The sequence below is a fragment of the Pithys albifrons genome, chromosome 11, assembly GCF_047495875.1.
Source record: "Pithys albifrons albifrons isolate INPA30051 chromosome 11, PitAlb_v1, whole genome shotgun sequence".
Lineage (NCBI taxonomy): Eukaryota > Metazoa > Chordata > Aves > Passeriformes > Thamnophilidae > Pithys > Pithys albifrons.
In genome coordinates, this window is record NC_092468.1 from 17,543,086 (window position 1) to 17,565,493 (window position 22,408).

At 39.9% G+C, this 22,408-nt stretch overlaps 1 protein-coding gene across 5 annotated transcripts in view; it reads right to left on the reverse strand.

The window, feature by feature from the left end:
* The window catches only part of ABCC5 (ATP binding cassette subfamily C member 5), a 68,449-nt gene that overhangs the window by 38,728 nt on the left and 7,313 nt on the right, over positions 1-22,408 (reverse strand). For 2 of the 5 annotated variants that reach the window (XM_071566064.1, XM_071566059.1), the window contains exons 3-16: positions 15,508-15,668; positions 15,105-15,260; positions 14,221-14,368; positions 9,326-9,559; positions 9,041-9,214; positions 7,595-7,742; positions 6,920-7,068; positions 6,182-6,289; positions 4,102-4,452; positions 2,619-2,690; positions 2,363-2,487; positions 1,694-1,766; positions 940-1,143; positions 179-322 (exon numbers count right to left, since the gene is read on the reverse strand). In XM_071566064.1, coding sequence (XP_071422165.1) covers positions 179-322; positions 940-1,143; positions 1,694-1,766; positions 2,363-2,487; positions 2,619-2,690; positions 4,102-4,452; positions 6,182-6,289; positions 6,920-7,068; positions 7,595-7,742; positions 9,041-9,214; positions 9,326-9,559; positions 14,221-14,368; positions 15,105-15,260; positions 15,508-15,668 — 2,247 coding nt within the window. Of the gene's footprint in view, positions 1-178; positions 323-939; positions 1,144-1,693; positions 1,767-2,362; positions 2,488-2,618; positions 2,691-4,101; positions 4,453-6,181; positions 6,290-6,919; positions 7,069-7,594; positions 7,743-9,040; positions 9,215-9,325; positions 9,560-10,024; positions 14,114-14,220; positions 14,369-15,104; positions 15,261-15,507; positions 15,669-22,408 lie in introns of those variants that run through there. The other 3 variants (XM_071566060.1, XM_071566061.1, XM_071566062.1) reach the window with 3 other exon arrangements.

The window sequence follows — 22,408 nt, forward strand, 5'->3', positions numbered from 1 at the left end:
AAAACAAACTGTGACTGCAAACACCAAGTGCCAATGAAGCACAGATTATTCTATAGGGAATCTATTGGTCAGATCAACACATGTGTGAAACCCTTTTCCAGTCTTTCAACCACGTCATGTGGTTCATCTCATCAGAACAGTGAGCATTCAAACCACTTTATGTTAAACAAATAAGTACCTCAATATGTGGTGTTTCTCCCAGCTGGAGGCTGTTAAAAATAGTTGCATAATCCCCATTTAAATTCATGAGCTCCTCATGACTTCCTCGCTCAGTAATGCAGCCTTCTTTCATGAAGACCACTTCATCACAGTCAACAAGATACTGCAGAAAATGGCAGTAAGAACGAGTCTCTGTCATTACATCTGATAATCAAATGCACTCCCACACAATTCTTCTTAGTAATTTGTAGATACTTGCACACAACAAACCTACTCCCATGCAACAGACATCTGATTCTCAAAGGTCCTGCTCTGACTAGAGCACCATGATTGCTCACACTACACAAATAAAAAGTTTTGATGTTCTATCAGAGCCAATCTCTTGTGGAAGACACCTCCATGTACAGAAAATGGCAAAAAATATCATAATACATCAATTCTTATTTACTGACACCAACTCTACATGTTTACTGATGTGATAAAATAGCTTTATAGCAAGTTAGCAAAAGTGTTTTTCAACAGGGTATTTATTTCACTGGTAAATTTGCTTTAGCCAAGTGTTACCAGTTCCAATCAGACACCAAGCAGCATTGGTATCAAATAAACAATCAGATCATGCTCAGTAAATATATGCAAATCTAGTTTGTAAATGTAAACTGTTCTACAGAAAGACAAGGTTGTGCTGTCACAGGTCAGGGTACAGAAATTTCCAGTTTGAAGGCAACTGGTTAAGTACCATTTCAAGAAAGTCTAAGAAAAAAGGTATGAGAGATGCAGTACCTGAAGCTGATGCGTGATGAAAAGGACAGTCTTTGACTTCAGGTGTTTCCTTATTGCACTGTTAAAAATGTGATTTCCAACATGAGCATCTAAGGCACTAAGGGGATCATCAAGGATGTAAATGTCCCTGTCACTGTACAGGGCTCGAGCCAGACTGATTCTCTGGCGTTGCCCTCCACTCAGGTTTGCTCCTCGTTCACCAATCTGCAAAGAGACACAAAACCTTTATTTGATTTCTACAGCACCACACAGCATAGAAACTCACAGCTTAGGAGGTGACCAGAATGAAGCAGACCACACTATTTAGATATAGACAGACAGATTCCCCCACAACATTATATATTAACACATATATATGTTCTAGTTTAGGTGTCAACTTTGTGAAATGTGTTAGACATTCAAACTCAATGTTAATATGCTTGAAACATGGCAGTACTTTTTTAGTTACTTTTTTTTTATTAACATTGTCATGCTTTTTGCTTAGCCATTTTAAATCAAGTTCCAATAGGTCTGGTTAAGGCAGCTAAATTTATGAAACAATAAAAAACTCCCCAACTGTCAAAATCTGAGCAAAAAACATGGCACAACTCTCAATATCCAGGGTCTGCATTGTTAAGCTCAGCTCAAGAGGGTACATTCAACAGCTTGGCTCATTTGCACCCCAGACTGATGTAACCCTTGCTCCAGTCTAGTCTGCCAAACCAGAACTCTTTTCTCCATGTACTAATTAGTTTAGGATAAGCAGAACATATACCTCTGTCAGGTCCCCATTTGGAAGGATGGCGAGGTCAGGCCTTAGACAGCAACCATTCAGCACAGTGTTGTACCTGAAGAACAATAAGATAAATAGTTAAGGATACTGTTTTCCCCCCAGTTATTTAGCTAGTACAGCATTATCTCATTTTCTGCACTAACAGCAGACATTACAACAGCCTAAAACAAATCATCTGCCTTGGATTCCAGAAGGAAACCGAAGATAATAATTAATCACCTACTTCAGAAGCACTATGAAGATAAGGAGACAATTTCTTTCCAGGGATAGCTGGCACGGGCCACAGAAAAGGTCCCCACTGGAGGAGGGCCATGGAAGATGCCAGTACACGGCAAACAGCAGCTGCTGTGTTTAAAGTGGGCAAGGTCAGGACAGCAAGAGCAAAGAGAGCTGCTAAAAGCAGAGGTCAGAGGTCAGGCCGCACCTCCAGCAGGGGGCACAGCCTCACTGCTGATGAGATATGACAGGCACACTGACAGCACCAGCCACAGTGACCACAAGTAAGAGAGGCAATGGGACCTCAGGGAGACAGCAACAGGCTCCAGAAGGATAAATAGGTTTTATCTGCTGTGTGCTCTGCATTAAATTTTTCCCACACTTGGGCCAAGAATTACTAAGCTATCACAAAAGTCAGCAAACAGTCTGACAAACCTTTCTTCATCGTATTCCTTGCCAAAAAGAATGTTGTCTCTAAGTGTGGCGTTGAGAATCCAGGCCTGCTGGGCCACATATGCGAATGTTCCACTTACTGCAATGCTCCCCTCCAACAGGGTCATCTGCAATTACAGATAAACTGTGAAATTATGCTATTCCATCTTTAGAACAGACTCCATTCTACAGAGTGCAAATAAGTGAAACAGGAGATGGGAAAGACAAGAGTAGAAGGAGTCAAAACAGAATTTCTCACCTGTCCTAAAATTGCTGAGATAAGTGAAGTTTTTCCACTCCCCACACTGCCACAAATTCCAACAAGTTTTCCCTAGACAAAAAAAAATATTTATGTGCTCATTTGTTATGTTCTCCAACTCTTTCAGAATGTAATTACCTGTACTACCTCTTAGAAGAGAGTTGGACATTAATGACAGTGGAAAAGGGACAGAAAATACAAAATCATCTTGAGTCAGCATTTTAACTCCCAAATAACAGAGCGAACACTATCCCACAGTGAAATAAAACTGAAATCAACTCTACAGCTTACCAGACCTGATACAGACCCAGAGACTCATTTAACCAAAAACACCAAGGCCTGCCTGAACAGAATGCACCAATAGGCTTTTGAGAGTGGTAAGGGAAGATACAAAGAAGGAAAGTCAAAGAAATGCAAAATTTAGCTTATATGGGACCACTAAACTCCTTGCCCATGAGATTCAGTTTGCTAAGAAAAGGCCAGAAGTCACTTGTTTTGAAGAATTTCTCTGCAATAAAATTGGTGAGTTGATACCCACATCAAATAATTAATTTATCAATACCACTTTTGTTCCTTCTGTGGTAAAGTGAACAAAACCAATACACAGCCACTTGTGGAACACATTGCTGGCCTCCTGTTGATTGCAAACTTCTGACAGAAAACTAGCCTTTACCTTTGCAAGTAACTGTACTCCTTTTTGAGTCATTCTTTTAAACTATCTTTGTCTCAACAGTTTAAATACAGGAGGTTTTAATAGTTTAAAGTAATTTGAACTATCCCTCTATTCAGATGAGTACAGAGAAAAATTTAACCATAAATGTGTTGATAAATGTATGGATCCCATTACTACAACATCCAACTGCCAGACTGCAAAGCTTATATAGCTGTAGAAAATGTTACGTATGAAGTTCAGTGCTTTTTCTCTGACATTTCATATACTTTTACCCATCATGGAATGATGACTCCAAATGTTTCTAAATTCTTGAAAACTTGTATCCTTTATGGTACAAAAATTCTCAAGGAAGAAAATGACACATTCTTAAATGAAAAGCACTGTTATGCTCTGTTATTGGAACACCTAATCACCTAAAATATTCACCCAGAATAATGTTGAAACCCTGCAAAATTATCAAACCACTGCAGAACACACTATCCACCAACACCCCACTGCTGCCCTGTGGATTCTGTCAGCTCAGTGTCTCACAGACTGTACTGAGAGCTGCAAACCCCTCCACTGGATGTGGAAGCTGCACAGCCTGCCCTTGTTTCACAGGCCGTTTGTGGAGATCTAGTTTGCAAAATGGTACAGCTGTTTACAGCAAGATCAGACACTGCATCCTGGATACTGCAGTTGCCATGGATATTACAGGAGTGCACAAAAGCAATATGCTCCATTTCATGTGAAAACACACAGCTCTCTAGTCCATGGGACAGCTAAAATGAAGCCTTTTGAAAGCTCAGATTTCCTCCTTTCTTCTCTTACCTTTTCTATCTCCAAGTCAATGTTGTAGAGAGTCCTCTGAAGCCGAAGGTTAACCAGGTGGATGATTTTGTGCTCCTCTTCAGGGCTATGATGGTCATCATTGTCCACTAGAAGATGGCCCTTCTGCTCTGCCAGCACAGCTTGCTGTCCCTCATTCTGCAGCTTCATTTTCTCTTTCTTGCCCTTGGTGATTTTCTTGTCTTTTTTCACTTTGGGGGTCAACTTTGGTGAGCTCTGGACGCTGGCGTGGGAGAAGTCCCAAGCCAAGGTAGCATTTTTCACCTCTATCGCGGTGTGAGGATTGGCTGGTTTTTTCTTTATCATATGAACCTCTTCCATTAGAAATAAACTCTGATAGGAGTTGTGAGAGAGGTGTAAAGATGTGACACCTGATCAAGACTGGGAGACAAGCCTATGGCACACTCACGCAGCAAAACACATCAGGCTATATAGTAGGAGGAAGCTGAAGAGCAAAAGGTAGCTCATTAGTGTAAACTAACTCCAGGTCTGTTAAGTGGCTGGGGCATTCCTGGATGTGGTGGAAACACTAAGATACACTCAGACTATTGCAGAACTGCAGTACTCTGGGATTTTGCTATGACAGGGATTTATTCCTTTAACACTGTTTGCAACTGCAGCTCTGTAAATTCCAGATTGAAAACACATGAATAGAACACAAGTGTTGGAGAGGAGAGGTCATTTTGAGGCAAAGTGACTGACACCTCCTGCACACCAAGTCATTATGGAAGGTGAGGGAATGGCTTTTAACTTCAGCCTTTACCCTTCAACTTTTCTGCTGGGAAAAAGTCATCTTGCACAAATATAGCTGACCTATCCTGGGCTGCTTGACAGTAAGAAATAAGCCATTAAGTCCACTCTATCATGTTTTCCACCACATCCATCAGTATTTACAATCAACAAAGATTAGGAAGACATTTTTCACACAGCTTAATTACAAGATAAAATGTTTGCCACTTACATAACTTGTTTTGAACTAAGAAGCCTTTTGTGACTAAAAACTTCTCAATTCCCAGCCTTTAGTCTTGCAATTGCTATGCCTGAACCACACATTCATAACAAAGCTTATACTCATTTACAGAGCCAAAAAGTCAATTACATTTATACTGTGATGTGAGAGTATGCTCACCTTGTGTTATGCTTCCTACACAAACTAAACAGTTTACATTCAAATTGGGAGATAATACAATTTCCCCTTTCCTTCACTTCTTTTCCAAAAAACTCCCTTTAGTGCGTTTGGATTTAAGAAAGGCTGATTTAGGGTGACTCAGAAGATGAAACAAAATGGCTCAAAAGCAATAGGATTTCAAAATCACTCTACAGATCCTGTTCTTCTCACACAAAGGTTTGTTTCATGAATACATTACACAGAATCCATAGATCTGTCAATGCTCTGGAAAATTTCTAATTTGAAAATCGCTATTTTTTATTTTGAAAATTTCCATATTGTGCAATGCATTGTTATATTCAAGAGATAAGACAAAACAAAGGTCTATTGTCTGAGTTCATAAAGTACACACAGGGTATTCACCTTTCAATCTTCATGACATAAGACTGTTCATTCACTATAAGCATTTCCAATTTCTGCCATAGTTTCTGTTTGGTCAGATCACTACTGCATTTTACCCATATAATGGAGTTTCAGTCACTTAATTTGGTCTGGAAATATAAAACCTCAGTTTTTCATGACCACAAATAAAATTCCAGTGAATTGTGCAAAGCTGCCTACCTAACACATGACATTTCCAAAAAAAGAGTTTTATTAGCAAAATATGAAATTTCATTGCAGACATGTTACACTGTCTTTTCATGCAGATGGTCTTAAAAGGGAATAAAGAATTATTATACCGTATTTCACTTCTCACACTGGTATTATTCTTAAACTTCTAATAACCCTTCACTAGATCTGTATCTCTTTGGCAGAATCCAATGAACTGTAGTGCTAAGTGTAAAGAACTCCTCAATCATTAAAAATCACATTACCTTCCAAGTGTTCCCTTTGCATCTACTATACACATACAACACTCCACATTTACAGTGAAAGTTTCAAAGGACTGCTTACCTTAAATCTGTCAACAGAAACAGAGGCCTCAGACAGAGACTTCACTGAGAACGGAGTTACTTTGAGAGCAAAAGTCATTGAGTTAAACACAGTGACCACTGTGAATGCCTAAAAGTGAGACAAGAAAGAGAATCACGTTTGGGTGCAACATACTAACTACTCCAGTCCCTAAAAGCTGAAATGTCACAGAAGCAGCTCAAAGTCGCAGAAAAGGCCCAGTCCAGAAACAACCATTTCAATATTCAATATATTCTCAAAACAGTAGAAATCAACAGATCTACACAACTCTTTCCCAAGTGCTTCCCAAAGACCAAGACAAACACCTTCAGTGTTTGTAGATCTAACAAAAGCAGCAGTCAGCAAATTCTGCTTTAGCCTGCAACTTGTGAAGACACACATTCAAATGCTGCTTTTAGAATTTGTGCTACTTGCATCAAAGCACACTGCAAAACAGGAACATCCAGTAACCCCCATGCCTTGTCTGAACAGCAAACAGGAAGGCTCGTTTATATTCAGGTGAAAACCTGTTCTGAGGAAGGTCAGGACACAAGAGCACTGAGAGCTTTTTGTGAAAATACACGACTAGACCTGCTGCTGTCACACCCATCACATGTTCACTTGTGTGTGAGCAAGGCTACAGCCTGACCACGAGAACACAGCCAGACAAGAAAGGGATTAGCTGCAGAAAACTACAGAAGCAACACCAAAAAGAATATTTTCAACAGTGCAGTAAGTTACCTGAGATGCTGTAAGATCATAGCCAAGGATCATATGGACAGAAAAGGTCACCACACTGGCAATGACCACAACTATGGGAGCCACTCCCACAGTGATGCTCTGGAAGTAGCCTGCACGCTCCAAGATTTTACGTTCCTCCTCACGAATTTCTGGAAATATAAATAGGGGCTTCACATTTAAGTATCATTTTAGGGGTGTACACACATACAACAGACACCATCACAACATTATAAGCACTGAGTAAGAGGCCTTACTGTAAGCTTTAGTATTTATCTCACATTATAATCTTCTTGTAAAGACAGCAGTTAGAGGGGAGGAACCTATTATGGTCTGTAAATCTCCTTAATAATACAGGGGGGTTTTCACTTTATTTAAAAATGGAGCAGCCAGCACGTTTATTAAATGATAGAGAGAAAATTTAAAAATTAAAGATTAATGCCAAGCCACACACATCACCATGCCAGAAGATGCCATTTTAGAAGCAGGTCAGTTTGTCCAACCCAACTGTGCATAAACCCAGTTTGTCCAAACCAACTGTGCATAAACACACAGGAAGCCCAAAGGCACAGTGTTCTTACACTGCACGTTCTTCAGCACTAAAGTACAAAGTTAGGACACAAGAGGCCAGTAAGCAATGGGGCATCTGCACAAAACAGCTGCAGACTGTGAACTCACTTTGAACATTCTGAGAAAATGGTTTGACCCAGGCATACATTTTAATGAATTTAATGTAATTAAGAACTTCGTTCATCTTTTGCACACGCTCATCTGTCGTTGCTACACATTTTCTTCTGAAATAAGCCGTGAGGCGCGACACAAACATCTGGAACAAAAGGCAACAACATGCAAAATTAATGGCAACTCAGAAGAGGCAAGTACATTCAACTCCTAATCATCAGAGAAAACTAATTTTGAATCTGAATAACAGATTCGGGGATAGGGCAAGGTGACTGCTGTTCTAACATAAAACCCAGGCTGGAAACACCATTGATATCCTCCTGCCCCACCTGCACTGAGCACCAGACTCACAATAGCAAATTTCAACAAAAATACGTGAAAATAAAGCTCTATGCTTTTACCAACATTGAATAGAACCCGATCCACTGAGGTTTCTGAAGCACAGAGATTATGAATACATTAACCTGAACACACATCAAGTTGACCCTCATGGCAAAGGGACTCTAGAACCCATTTTAGCCAACCTGGTTCTTAAGGTGAAAGAACGAACAAGTCTTTGCATAGCCAGATCAATTTCTACTCTATGCCAGTGCTATGAAGGTAGTAAAACAGTTTTAACATTTTTACTACACCAACCTAGACACAAATAGTTGTTCACATCTTTTTAAGTATTTGCTACTCTTACATTCATCCCATTCCAGATCTGAAACTCAAACTCAACACCCTGCTTTAGGAAGGTTTCAGCTCCTGGTCCTTCTTCATGTTCCTGCAAACTCTTTTGAAATTCCCCGAACAACAGAGAAAGACTACTATAAGGAACTGGAAAACATGATCAAATTCCACTCCTCATTCCCCTCTAAAATATAATTCCCACTGTGTAATCCTTACTTTTGGCCAGATACATTAGACCACAGTGACCCTCACAGTAATCAGCCTCCATGCTTTATAAAACACATCCTATGAATAGAGCAACAAATCTTCAGCAGTCTTATAGACATTTTAAAGGCAAGAAAACTTTGACTTGAACTAGCCTCTTTCACTGCTCTGTAGAGGCAGGAGGAACTCATTAAGAACACTATGCCAGATGTGGTGCTTTTCATCATCTTTTTTGACATCAGGAATTGAGCTCCCATACACAAGCTGGAGGCCTCATGTCTTTCCAACCTCAACCACAAGCACTTGATCATTCTGCAGTTTAATTTAGCTGTGCATCTTAACTTCAGTCAAATCTATCAGCTTTCTTATCTCCATTTTCTAATTTTATCATTTTGAGTTCTCCTCTTTCCAAATCTCTCCTTCATGCACCATCTTTAGAAACACCTTCCGTAACATGCAGTGCCAAAACCAGGCTAAATCTAGCACATTTCAACACCTTCTATTCAGAACTATACGTATGCTTGACTCAAATAAAAATTAAGTAACTCTTAATTCTTTCCAACTCACCATTGCTGGGTAGAAAAGGATGAAGACAGCAGAGCCCAAGAAGCCTGTTGGACCCAGAATAATCACATTATAAACCATTCCCAAAATGGCCACAATAGGGCCTCCAGCCAACAAACTGCCAACTGCTGCAGCTTCAAACATCCTCTGGCCATCGTTGGAACACACATTTATGAGCTGAAAAACAGACATAACAGATTATTTAGATTTAAGGCACAGATAATTCCCGGGAAATACACTGCACATCCCTTTTCACACTGCAACTTCCAAACTGATGCTGCAGCTTACCTCTCCAAGAGACTTCTCCTTGATGTTCTTCAGCTTAAGAATTTTCTTAAATGCCATAGTCAGGACAGCTCCACGCAGTCTGACCCCCGTGCGGTAATTCAAAGCCCAGGTTAGGGCCAGGGACCAAGAGCGCACAACTTCCGTCATAAAGATGCCAAAAACTAAAAACAAGCTGTACTGCAGGTTGGACTCGCTCTGTTGGGTATACTCCAAGAGGTGTTTCACAACAAATGCCTACAGGAAGAAATGCAAGCTTGCATGAGCACCCCATCATCTCAGAAGACCATGCAACAACTTTATGTTAAGTTAGAAATAAGTAGGCTACTTTGCTTTTAAAAGAGCCATTTGAAATAGAAAGCATCTTCTTTCCAGAAGTAAAAGGTGTCAATGCAAGGAGTACTGCAACACACAGCCCTGCTGAGAGCCAAGCACTGAGTCAAATTTAGTAGTAAAGAGTTTAATTTGGAACTACATTCCTCGCAGCACGCTTCTAATCCTCCATGTCTTCTAACTTAACATAAATGTGTCAGTTAGCTGAAAGCAATGCATTATCATATAGAAGAGTTTTAAAATATAGTCACTACTTATACATCTGCACACATTAAGAAACATTCCTTTATGTGACATTAAGACCTTTTTTATTTTATCTTTGGTTTGCTTCAAACGTGCTTATTTGATAAAAAGGAACAATGTACCTACAGTTGTAGAGGGGAAGAGTGAGAAGGACATTTGCAAAACATTCCTGGAAATAAACATCAGCAGTTTAATAGTAAAGAAAAAAACAAGCAGAAAGCACAAGGTACGCAATACCACAAATCATTGGGGACAGGGGGAAAAAAACAGACAAAAAAATTAACCATTCAATCCCTCCCCATACCCTCTCCCCCCAAAAATGTAAACACTTTACCTCAGGAATCACATTTCAAACATCACCTGCAGAAAGAAGACAGCCCCCAGAACCACAAATTCCCACCTCCAGCTTTTTGTGGTCCAATGGCACAATATAACACCATACAACTCACAACCACCAGCATTAAATACTACTGACTGCGAAACAATAAGCTTTTATTTGAAATGGAGTGTCATTTTAAATGGTAACATCTCAAAAACACTGTACAACGGGTTGAGCATTGTATAAACATACAATCTGCACATACAGGATAATTACAAAAGGCAAATATCTAACAGTCAGTCTTAGCTTCTAACATAAACTAGATTTGAAACTACACACAAAATTAAAAAGATACAAAATCAGAATGGTATTTGTTCACGAAGTCCAAAACGAGTCAAACTTGTAGGTACCAACAAAGGAGGTTTCTGAGACTGTGCAAATTCTGAAATCTGGTTTCAAAGGAACCCTACAGAAAGGCTTCACAAACAGCAAAAGATTTCCTAGAGAGCTTTCCAACAATGTTTTAAGATACTGGTGCTTTTGATACTCTAGTACAGAGCAGAGAATTACCTTTGCCCACAACAAAAAGCAACAAAAAAAATCTGAAACCAAAGAAAAATATTTGAGAAGCCTTTCACATCATAGTCCGTTGAAGTCCTCTTGGCTAAACAATGTGTTGCAAGTAAGAGTTCTGTATAGTTTGAAGAGAGGAAAAAACAAAACCTCACTACTCCAGCAAAGGTTTTGATAGCTAAGCCCAGCACCAAATAACACAAAAAACTGAAGCTCAAATTCATCTGTTCTGAGAAAAGTAATTCTGCACATCAGAACCAAGGAAACATGCTGTAAATAATTTTGCTGTTTCTTTTTCACAGGTGTGAATTAAAGCCAGGTATCCATCAAGTTCTAGAATGGCCACTGAGAAAATTTACATATCGATCACCGAACAAATGTGAGGAGCTCACATTCACAGATCAATTGCATTCCAACTTTCCCCTGATTGGATTTAATTTTACATCAACTGTTTAGGTAACAACTGCATACAGTTGGTTTGCAGTTACTATGGAGATTACTGACTTCTTTTTCCAGTATTCAATCCAACATATGCAACCGAGTCACTGAGCAATTGGGGTGAAAATCCCCCTTTTTCCCCACGAGTTGTAACTCAGCATGGCCGCAGACTGCAAGTATTTTCTCACACACCACAGCATTGCAGAAAGTCTCCAAGAGAGGTTGTATAAAGATAGCAGATGTTTCCTGGGGTCTCATTCCTCCCAAAACATTAGTGCAATTTTGCAGCACTATTTTATAGATTCAGCATCTCCCGTGATGAAAGAGAGACCAGCTCACATTATACCCCAATTTTTTTTTGTCCGGAAGAAAGAAAAGAGGAAACAGCAGATTAAAGAATTTTGAAAAGGGAGGGGGGGGAAAAAAAGTCACAGAAAATTAACATTTATATCTGAACAAATACTATTTGAATTCATATTAATGACAAGAATCCAACATAAAGTTATTTACGCAACAAAAAAGTTACAGTATATAAACTAAGCTAAGGGGGAGAAAAAGGAGCTCCTGTGACTATTATCGTAGTAGTTGGCACAAGCTGCTCGGCTGCCTTAAGCATTCCCATTGAATAAACATTACCTTACCTTTGCTCTTGGCGTTGGCTCTGCCCAGCAGGACTGTCTCATTCTGACGCAGAAAACAGCCATCCTGAAAATGCTGAAGAACAGCTTCTGTCACTGGTCCCACTGCAGTGCTGGCATCCCCACTGCAGCCAGCGTGCCACAGCACGGGCCAGGCTGCAGCTGGAGCCAACTGGGAAACTGGGAAACTTACCTCCAGGAGCTTACCACTCCCCCCTCCAATAACTGACCAAACTGTCAGGCTGTGCTCCATTATGACAGCAAGTTTACCCATCTCCCAAATGGGAAGAATTAGCTCTGAACAATTGCAAACAGGTACATTGTTCAGACCTGGAGTTAAACTGATTATGTCTAGTGATCAAAAACCTTCTTTGCTCCTCAATCAGAACTTGACAAGTTTTGGTAGCTGATCAAAGAGCAGCAAGTAATTATTGGAGATAAGTAGTGCATCATCTACACTAGCACATTCTGATGGTTATTACAATGCAGTCTGACACATGCAGTTGACTCACTAGGTTATAGGTTTGGATTCTGTGCCAGATGCAAAATTTATCAAAATTAATCAAAATTAAAAGAGGAGGAAGACCCTTGAAGGATCTATCCAAAATCAACAAAAAAACCCAAACAAAACAACCTACACAGGAAATCTTGAACTACTCCTTTCTAGTTATAGCCATCACAATGTTCATTAGCAAAGCCACAGCTGTTTGCTGGCATTCCAAGGTCACAGACATTCAATTAACATTTCTGAAGTTTAATATGCTGTTTAACTCCATTTTTATCATTTTCTCCAATACATGAGGTCAAGTCAAGTGCTTTTCCTGATCTCCCTTTTCACCTTCAGGTGACTGAAAGGGGGTAACAATAGAAGAAAGCACTGATACTTCTGAGGAGACAGCATGGGCATATCCCTGAGGCATGCCATTTTTAAAAACAGGGAGGAGGGATGGTAAATATCTATTTTTCATGCCAAATGATGGAACCAAAAGTGAATTGTGCCTTATTCAGAGCAATGAATAAGGCTGTCTCTAAATGGGCAACTGTCTATAGATAATGTTAAGTTACCCAAATTTAGCATTGATAGCAGCAGTAGCTCCCAGCCCAGTCAAGCTGGTTTGTTTTTTTCTTTCCCCTCTTGCTCTCTCTCATTCAGCAGTTTGGCTGAGACAAACTGAGAAAGTTACACTACAAAAATTAGGGGTAACCCTGCCGTAAGTTCTTTGCTAAAGATAAAAGCAGCTCCTAAAGCCCTACAGTGAAACAATGACAGAAGCTCTTCTTGGGAAAAGCTAGTGCTGTTAAAACCTTAATCATGATTTATTGTTAATTACCAAAATATGCTACTTAAAGTTGTTTCCAAGAAAACAATACCACAAAAACATTTATTGTCATCCATATTACATGAAACAAGGCAAACTTTAAAAAGACTTAAAAAACAGAACATCATTTTGATAACACATTTAAAAAGCAGGAAAACATTTTAAAAAGACATTTGACCTAACAGTGCACCCAAGTGTACTTACCCAAGAAATGAACCTTCAGCTTACCAGCACACTGAAACGTGTACTACTAGCAGTAATAATGCTCCTACTCCTCAAGGGAAATGTGTAGAGAATAAATTTAGTCAAAATTTCAACTTTAAATCTGCACAGAATGTGCCACAAACAGGCGACAAAAAAAAAACGGTGTGAATGTCAAGTCCCATGTTGTTATCTTCATTACGACCCTTAGCAACAAACAGCAGCAGTTCCTAGAGGCAATAACGTTTTCTAGCACTTCTACATGAAACCTGTCTGGCCATTCTCTGTAGGATAAGTAAAGACTGTACCCACAGACTTCTTGAGATCTGCTCACATTAGTTTTTAAGCAGTGCTCTCATAGAATTGTTTCCGTCCACTTCTTGAAGACTGTTGTTAATGCCAGTAATTTAAGATTAGTGTTTTATCAGCCTGACTTTAATTCCAAGATAAATTTACAGAATTTCAAAGAGAAAAACAACAAGAAGACCTGCACATAAGAATCTAATGCAAAAATAAAGTTATGCAGTTAAGCTTATGCAGTTAAGGAAGAACTTTAAACTATACTCAAAACCAAAGAGAAAAAACAAATGTTCATTTCCTCCAGGATACCTAAACTCCCCCTCCCTTCTCCGAGAACTTGCCTGAGTATTCAGCAACTGATCCATCAGCTGTAGGAAACCTATCTTGGATAATTGAATCACTCTGGAATTTTGCCCCTGAAATTCTAGCTAGTCAAAACATTTAAGTGATTCTGCAATGAAACCTTAAGATTTTACAGTTGGGCATGAGATGGAGCCCTCTGGGGTTGTTAAAAAAAGGATGGATGTTACTTACTGGTCCACTAAAACCCGCAAGCTGCGTGATCATCAGACACACTATGGAAAGGATCAGTCTGGTGCGGCAGAAAATCCACACAACCCTCCGGAGAGAAGCATCATCAGGACCATTTTCTTTCAGTTCTTCCTGCCACAATCTCTCCAGCCTAATAAAAAAAGAAGACTCATATCATAAATTTTTCACCATGAGAGAAAGTACAACCTCATAGGTACTTCTTTGTGAAAATTCCAAGCACTTCCCAGCTCAGAACAACATAAAATTAATAAATATCAAGAGAAATAAAAACATTCCATGATTACTATCGGGTAAAGAGAAATATTTGTATTTGGAAATATCTGTGCTATGTTGCTTTCATATAAGAGAGGGATGAAAAAGCCTCTTGCTTTGTCTGGAGTCTCTGTGGTAATCTTAATGTACTGACTTGCCACAGTCTCTCCTTGCTTATCTGACAAGAGAATTATGGAGTCAAAACTGAGAGAAATTCTCATTACTCATAGAAGGTAAGTCTGATCACAAGATCTGACTCATATTAAAAATTACTTTGCTACTGCCAGTATTACTTCTATTTCAGCACAAGATTTTTTTCAATGTAGCTTTAAGAAAGAACTTTGTTATAATAGTTTAAAGGCATGCAAAAATCAGAAGAATCACTGCAAGACATCTCTGGATACATAATCCTCTAAGTTCACCAAAATCAGCAAGACTACAGAAACTGCAGCAGGAGGAAGTGGCCAGTGAAGGATAAAACTGAATTCCACCATTTTGAGAAAGTCAGAACAAAATATCAGTGCTGCTTTTCCAGGGCAATACTACACCACTGCTTGTGAAATAACACATAATAAATGGAAATAGGAAAATAATAAGGAAGATGATGTCTTTACCTTCTGCAATTGACATCTGAAGACTCATGCCTTGATAAAGACCATACATCATCCATAAACAATTCTCCTTTCTTGTATGCTCTGTGGGCCAAAGGAGTGAGCCAGGAGAAGGTCATGGAGGAGAAAAGCCCAGCATTATCAACAGGGTGCTGGTGTCTAAAAGAAAAAAAACAAACAAACCACAAACAAATGAAAAAGGAAACAGAATTGTATATCCTTGAGAAAAACAAAGCCTCCTCTCACTGAAAGCACTCAGAGTACCAAATGGTCCATGCCAGCCACACTCGCTAAACAAATTCTGATGTTTCCAGTACCAGTCAGCAGACCCACATCTGCAACTGTGCTTTGTGACTGGTTTGAAAAGTAAGTGCTGTATGAGTTCTTTGGTAGCCTAAAGACGTACTTGGAAGTGGTCCGTATGGGTTTCAGTGCGCTCAGACCATGGTGGTATTTGCCCTTGTGATGCTCTTCATCCAGCATTCGCAGCTGGGAATGCACAGAGGTGTCCAGTGGCAGGCCCTCTGCCCGAGCTGCTGCTTCCAAGGCATCCTGGCATTCAATCTGCTTTTATAAGAAAGACAGCAGAGTGAGACTTCAAAACTACATTTGAAGTCCACTACTCCCAACTCCAGCAACTTTGCACCTCTTTTGTCTGTAAATTATTGTGCAACAACAATCACGATCATTGAAATGTCTCAGACCACAGGCTTCATCCTGGCAGCAAAGCCATGGAAGGCACATGGTCCAGACCTGCACTAGATCGCTGCATTTGTAAAATATAAATTAGCGCCAGTATTGCACCTGTGCATTCAAAGGATAAATGGATACATCAGACTAATTCAGTGTCCTGCCACAGGAAATACAACAGAGAAAAATCACACCAAGTACTTATGACATCAGCTCAAGAAATCAGTGACGAGCTTATGCAGTGAAATTGAGGCAGACATCCTTGATGAATTTACACCCTCTAGCATAATTTAGATATTTTTATCTGCAGAAAACTCAAATTATTTTCAGAATACTGCAGAAGTCCCTTCTTCAAAAGTACCTTAGATTAGACCAAAAAGACAGAAATACGCATTAAGCAGAATTGTAGTTCCTTTTTACCATGTTTCCTAGTTTTTCTCTTTTTCCCTAATCTAAAAGGAACAAATAGACAATTTTCTCTGCTCCCAGTCACAGCTTCTCAATGGCTCAGCAACTTCAGTAACAACCACTTAAAAGGAAAACCTTATCTTGGAGGGGGAGGGTGGGTTTCTGCAGCCCCAGAGAAAGGCAGACTTAAATGCTAATCTAGGAGGAGAACGGAAACAGCAGTGATACAGAATAGTCAAAATGTTGCAGAGTTCGAACAAACTTTGATGCCGAGTCAGATGTGGCAAAACTGCACCAGATCAGCTTGTTACCTGCACGGGCAGAGGGCTCCAGACTCGCTCTAAGTTAACGGGCCATTTACTGCAGTGCCATGTTATGTATTTGTATTCTAGTTTTTTGAAATGAAACTACTTATGAAAAAAACCCTAATTTCTTACATGAAAATCTTCCTGGTTTTCTTACAAATAATAGTACTACGATTATACCCTTATTAGTTGCCTTACCAGAACAAAGTTATCTCATTTATTTGAAAACAGCAATTGCAAATGCCTCCTAAAAACACAGTATCTGCAAAGCACTAAATGCATATCAGTAACAAGCACTTGGTTCCAAACTTTCCATGATGTAATTTCTGTTGGAAATGCCACCATTTATCACAGGCTCTGTCTGTAATACTTAACATGTGAGAATACAGCACATTAAGACATCCAGCTTCCACCCATGTGATAGATAGGAACAGGAAACTGATAATGTCATAAATCTGTCCCTTATTTATTTAATTGAAGTACTTAAACAGTGCCCAAGCATGTTGTCAACAATCCATGGTTCTGATCTAAAAATACGTGTTTGCTATCCCCTGAGGCAATGATAAAAAGAGAAAATAACCAAACAATAGGAAAACAAAAGAACATTAAAACTTTATGACACATGGACTGACTCAACAATACGCAACACTTGAAATCTGAATTAAAAGGCTTCTCACTCAATTTACATTCAATTACTGGCTCACTAAGGCAACACCACCTTACTAAATCTATTCAAATCAGCATAATAAGGGACCTGCCAAAAAACATCCAAAAGGAGCCAGCAGTGGGGAAGTTCTGCAGCACTGCTTTGCTGCCGACAGCAGAGGAATTCCTATCCCCTTTGCTACGTCACCCTCGCAAGATTTCTGCCCAAACATCGCGTTGCTGGTAACAGGATGGTTTCTAAGGGATGCCATAGGCTACTTGCAGAATCATCATTTTCAGAGCATACAAGGGAAGTGCCTACAAGTTAAAAAAAAATCTTCCTAAACAGAAAACACTGTGTTTATGAGCATAAAAGTAGCTTTTCACTAGCTTTTTAATTAGCACAATTGTCATGTTTTTTAGGCAGTCCAAAGATAATGCTCTCAAACAATGACTGTGAAAAATAATTAAACTCTCCAGACCCACTGAAGAGAATTCACTCAGCAAAAGTGGAAAAGCTGCACTGATAAAGACTTGGGCACTGCCCTGGAAAGGCCTTTATGTCTTGCCATAGAGGAAAGTGTGAGCACAAAGGCTTAGCTGAGACATTGCTGTCTCCACCTCAGCAAGGTTGTCAAAATCCCACATGTAATACTATCAAGAAACAAAGGCATCACACCACTGAAAAGTTGAGATTCTAAGAACGACTCCACAGCTCTTTGAAGTGCTTTGAAGATCAGAAAATCTTCAAAGCAGAGTTTATCAGGAAGCAATGACACTCCTAAGCAGTTCTACTTCAAGAACAAAAGACTGAAGTAAAAAACAAACAACCCCAAACACTGTTCATTTGGGTTTCTGATTAGGTTTCCTGACGGCCTGCACAGAGGTGCTGTTCTCTTTGGAAACCAACGCCTTGAAGCCATTACCAATGTGATGTAACACACTCCAACGCTGCTATTGAAATAAATGCCTAATAAATCAAATACTATCAACCTGAAATCAGATAGCACTTTCCTAATTCGTAACTTATTATTATACCAATACAAGCAATAAACCAGGTGCTACAACATGGTACTGATAATTCTAAAGAATGTTCACAAAAACAAAACAAGCCTAAATCAGATATCGCTAACAGGAGGGGGGAGGAATCAGACATTTCTTGAAAAACAGCAGCTCACAACTCAGCGTCAACAAAAGGTCAAAAAAACAAGGAAGAACTGTTACAAAAGATACAAAGGATAAAGCAGGACACACTACCATACCATTTAAAAAACCCTAGGCTTTTTCTCCTTTTTGAACACCAGACTCTGTCCCCTATCACTTCAGTTCAAAAAGGGTATTATACTTAAAATTATTTCCTGTGAGCAATGAGAACAGTTGGTTTGGAATAGCTTCCACACAAGTATAAATCTAAGACTTTTCAGCTGGATAGAAGAAAGAAATAAAGGTTCAGGTATTTGAGAGGTCCATAAAGTCACAAATGGCATGAAGAAAAGAACTAGAAAGTGGCCACCAACTGTTCTTACAACAAAAGAGCAAGGTACAGTTAAATTTAGAATTCTTTATCATAGGACACTGAAAAGTTCAAATGCATAAATGAAGTAAACATGGGAGAATTAAACTCACACAGGACAAGCATATCACAGCTTATTAAACACATGACAGAGGGCAACAGCAACCATTTACATAGCAGCATTTTATTAATATCTGGTGGATTCCAAACTTTTCCTGCAGTCATGGACATCTTCTAACAGAGGGTCATGGTTCTGCACTCCACATACCATGAAGCTCCGACACACCTGGGTACTGACTGACAGGATTCAATAGATGACTATGAGAATTAACAGATTAAGAAAACAAGTTTTACTTTTAATCCTGAGGGCAATCTCCAAGAATATGGAGAGTACCAAGGAAGTATCACTCACACGTGATCTTTTCCCATGGGTGGGTCTCAGACAGGCAAAGAGAAGCAGGGCTGGTGCTGCACCACAGAGCACACCTGCCCACTCTGACTTTCTGCGGCTTAAGAAAACAACAAAACCCCACCAGCACCTGTTAGCACGATTGCCTTGTCCAAAAATTGGTCATAGCAATGGTAAGTACATGAGGCAATGTGAGAGTTAAAGATTACATGGTTGGCTCAAGACATGTCCTGACAGTCTGAGTGAGGTGAGGAAAATGAGTTGTCCAAGTGCAAGGGGAAACTCTTTGCTCATTACAGACAGCAATACCAAATCCACAATCCAAGATTATGAAAACACAGAAAATCTGAGAGCCAAACTACAAAGCTGTCAAATATATGTCAGAAGTTCTGTAGGAAGCAAGAGGGGCATAAGGACCCTTACTCAGAAAGACAAGCAAACTCCAATATGTGAATTTAGACACTTCTGAAAACAGGAGGAGACAAAGGAGGCATCTGGGATGTACATGGGAAGGAAAAACTCACCCCGTGAGATTCTTTCTAGTCTTTCACACAGGCAATCTCCCATTTAAGAGAAGGTAGCAATTTATTGGTTTGACAGCTGTAACATTATACGATAACAGCAAAACCAGACAGGACTGGAGGCAAAGCAAAACATGTTTTTTCCATCCCTTACTCATCTTGCAGAGGAAGAATTTGATGTGTCAACACACAACCCAAACTCCATCCACCAAACAACTACTGTCCCTTCTTCCATGAAGGGCTCAGGTCATGCAGGGAAGAAGCTGCATCTCTTCTGTTCCTACCATTACCTGACAGAAAACTAGAACAGACCTATAAATGCTTTTTATTAATCCTTGCAGCTGATACAGAATGCAAAAGCTACTGTGGTTGACTTACTATTACATAAAGTAAATTTTTTTTATTTAATTAGTAAAGAACTCAGAGTTGGAAACACTGCAGAATAGGAACTCCCACCTCTTGCATTTAGCAGGCAGAGCTCAGCAAGCCTCCTCACACCTTTGTTCAAGTTCCCAGCAAGGAGAGGCAAATAGGAAAGTAAGAGACCAGCACAACGGAGTTTAGGACTAGGTGGGCATGTGATGTTGAAGAGAAGGAGCATGATATGATCACCTGTTCTGCTCAGTGCCTAAAGCATTCCCCATACTACAACTCCAGGATGAAGAGCAATTTTAAAATATTTAAGACTTCATTGAGGGATTGGTGTTGCAAAACAAGAATAGTTATTAGTCTGCATAGGCTGGGGAAGAATAGGATCGAGTGTTCCAGGTAGCTTAAAGGCAATTAAAACAAGAGTTTAGGAAAATATACTCTGAAGTTGTAATTACATTCTTCTTCCCAGAAATTCCTCTGAGTCCAAGCATAACACCACTTGAAAGTAGTTAGGGGTTTTATACACTGCTTTTGCATGTAGCACAGGCAACCCCTAGAGCCCTGTTGTCCAGACTGCAAGTCACCAATCACAGGAGTATCCGATAATTAAATAGATTTGCAGATCCAAACATTGTCAAATCTGCTGTTCTTTGCTGAAGCAGAAAGTGCCTTGTGAACTCTCTAGTCCACTAAGGCAATTCCTTTCTCCTTTCACTGGATTTGATGCAGTACACTCTCTACAAAAATATTAACAAGGGGATTTGCAGCATTAGGCTCCCAGCCTTCTCTGTAACTAGGATACTTTATAATACCCTGCCTGATTAAAACATGAGCCTATTTAAGACTAGTTTGGTGTATTATCCACCCGTACCAGCTGTCTCTGTCGCCGAGGCAGCGAGGAGCAGGCACAGGGTTGGATCAGCGACACTGAGTGGGAGGAAGGAGGCACTGATCAATTAGGTACCTGCATACATTGATTGCAAAGCAGAGATAGCACAGCTGAATTCACACAGCACCAAGGTGAGGCTTTGAGAGAGTTTCAGATGCCTAGAAATTATGGTTACAGCCTCCAGAACTGCTGAAATGAAACAGGTCAAGAAGTTAGAGCCTCCATTTTCTTCCACCTCCTGACAAGGGGAATATAAATGAAACCTCCTGTCTCTGCTGCCTTCTCAGCTACTGCTGTGGGGAGGAACAGCACTTCATAGCACCAAACATACATCAAATGCAGGAATAAATACAGCTGTGCCACATTTCTCTTAAGGGAAAAGAGCTGTTCAGAACTGTGCTCTGATTTCCCATAAGAGTTCAGAGATTCAACAGCTTTAAGTCCAGTTATTCACACTAACACAGATACATGTGACTTCAACTGCACAAGATCTCTCTGCCATTGCTTTTCTTGGCCAGGATTAGCAGAAGGTGTATTAACATTGGAGTCATGGTTTCAAAGCTAGCCTGAGTTTATGCATCCTCAGATTAGAGCAGAAGTCTGAGTAGTGCTTGGCACTGATATCAAGGCTTTGGAGCCAAACAAGTTACATTTGTTTGTGATGAGCCTGAATATTTCAGTCACATATACTGAGCATTTTTACTTGAGGCACATGAAGTCCCTGATATGTCAGCTTCTTACAGGAATACTTATTTTACCTTGCCCTTGAATTCTGGCCAGCATCAGACTGAAGTGAGATGTCAACTTTTCCCTAGAAAATCCACTTATTCCTACAATCCAAGAAATACAGAGTTTGGCATGAAGTGTTCATTTTAGGATTTTCCAGCTGTAGCTACTGTGAATGCATCTGATTAGCAGCTGTGTACCTGCTTAGGCTTTGGTATCCATGAATCCCTGTCTTTCGTTTTGCATTAAAACCAGTATTCATGATGTTGTAATCAAAGGGCACAGGATTCATTCAAAACTAAGGTTGCACACTGATCATCCAGCACTGGAGCCACAGAGCTCATGCACAGTAACAGCAAAGTTCTGGGAAATTGGAAGTATCAGCTTTAACTGTAAGTTGCCTTACAGAACTAGCACCCTGCATGTCTCTGACCACAAAGATGGGAAACCAACTCCTCACCAAGCAGATCAAGCCAGCACAGACAAAGGCTGAGAATTTGACTCCTGCCTTGCTCAACTGAGCTCTGCCATCCTGAACCATACACAGAAATCCTGCCATATGCTGGGGGTGTTCTTCAGTAACACCTTTTACTCAAGCCAGGTCACAATAAAAGCTCGGCAGGTGAATTTTGTACAACACAGGGAGTATTCAGGGAGGCTTTGAACTTAAACTTCTGTTGAGTTGAATCACCAGTGAATGACAGCAGAGGCCTTGATGCCACAGCCTTTACAAAGCCTGGTAACAACAATCTTTTATTTAACTCACCTTCCTGTACCAACATGTGCTTCCAAAAGCAAGGGGCACCTCATGCAAGTGGCAAACAAGCCA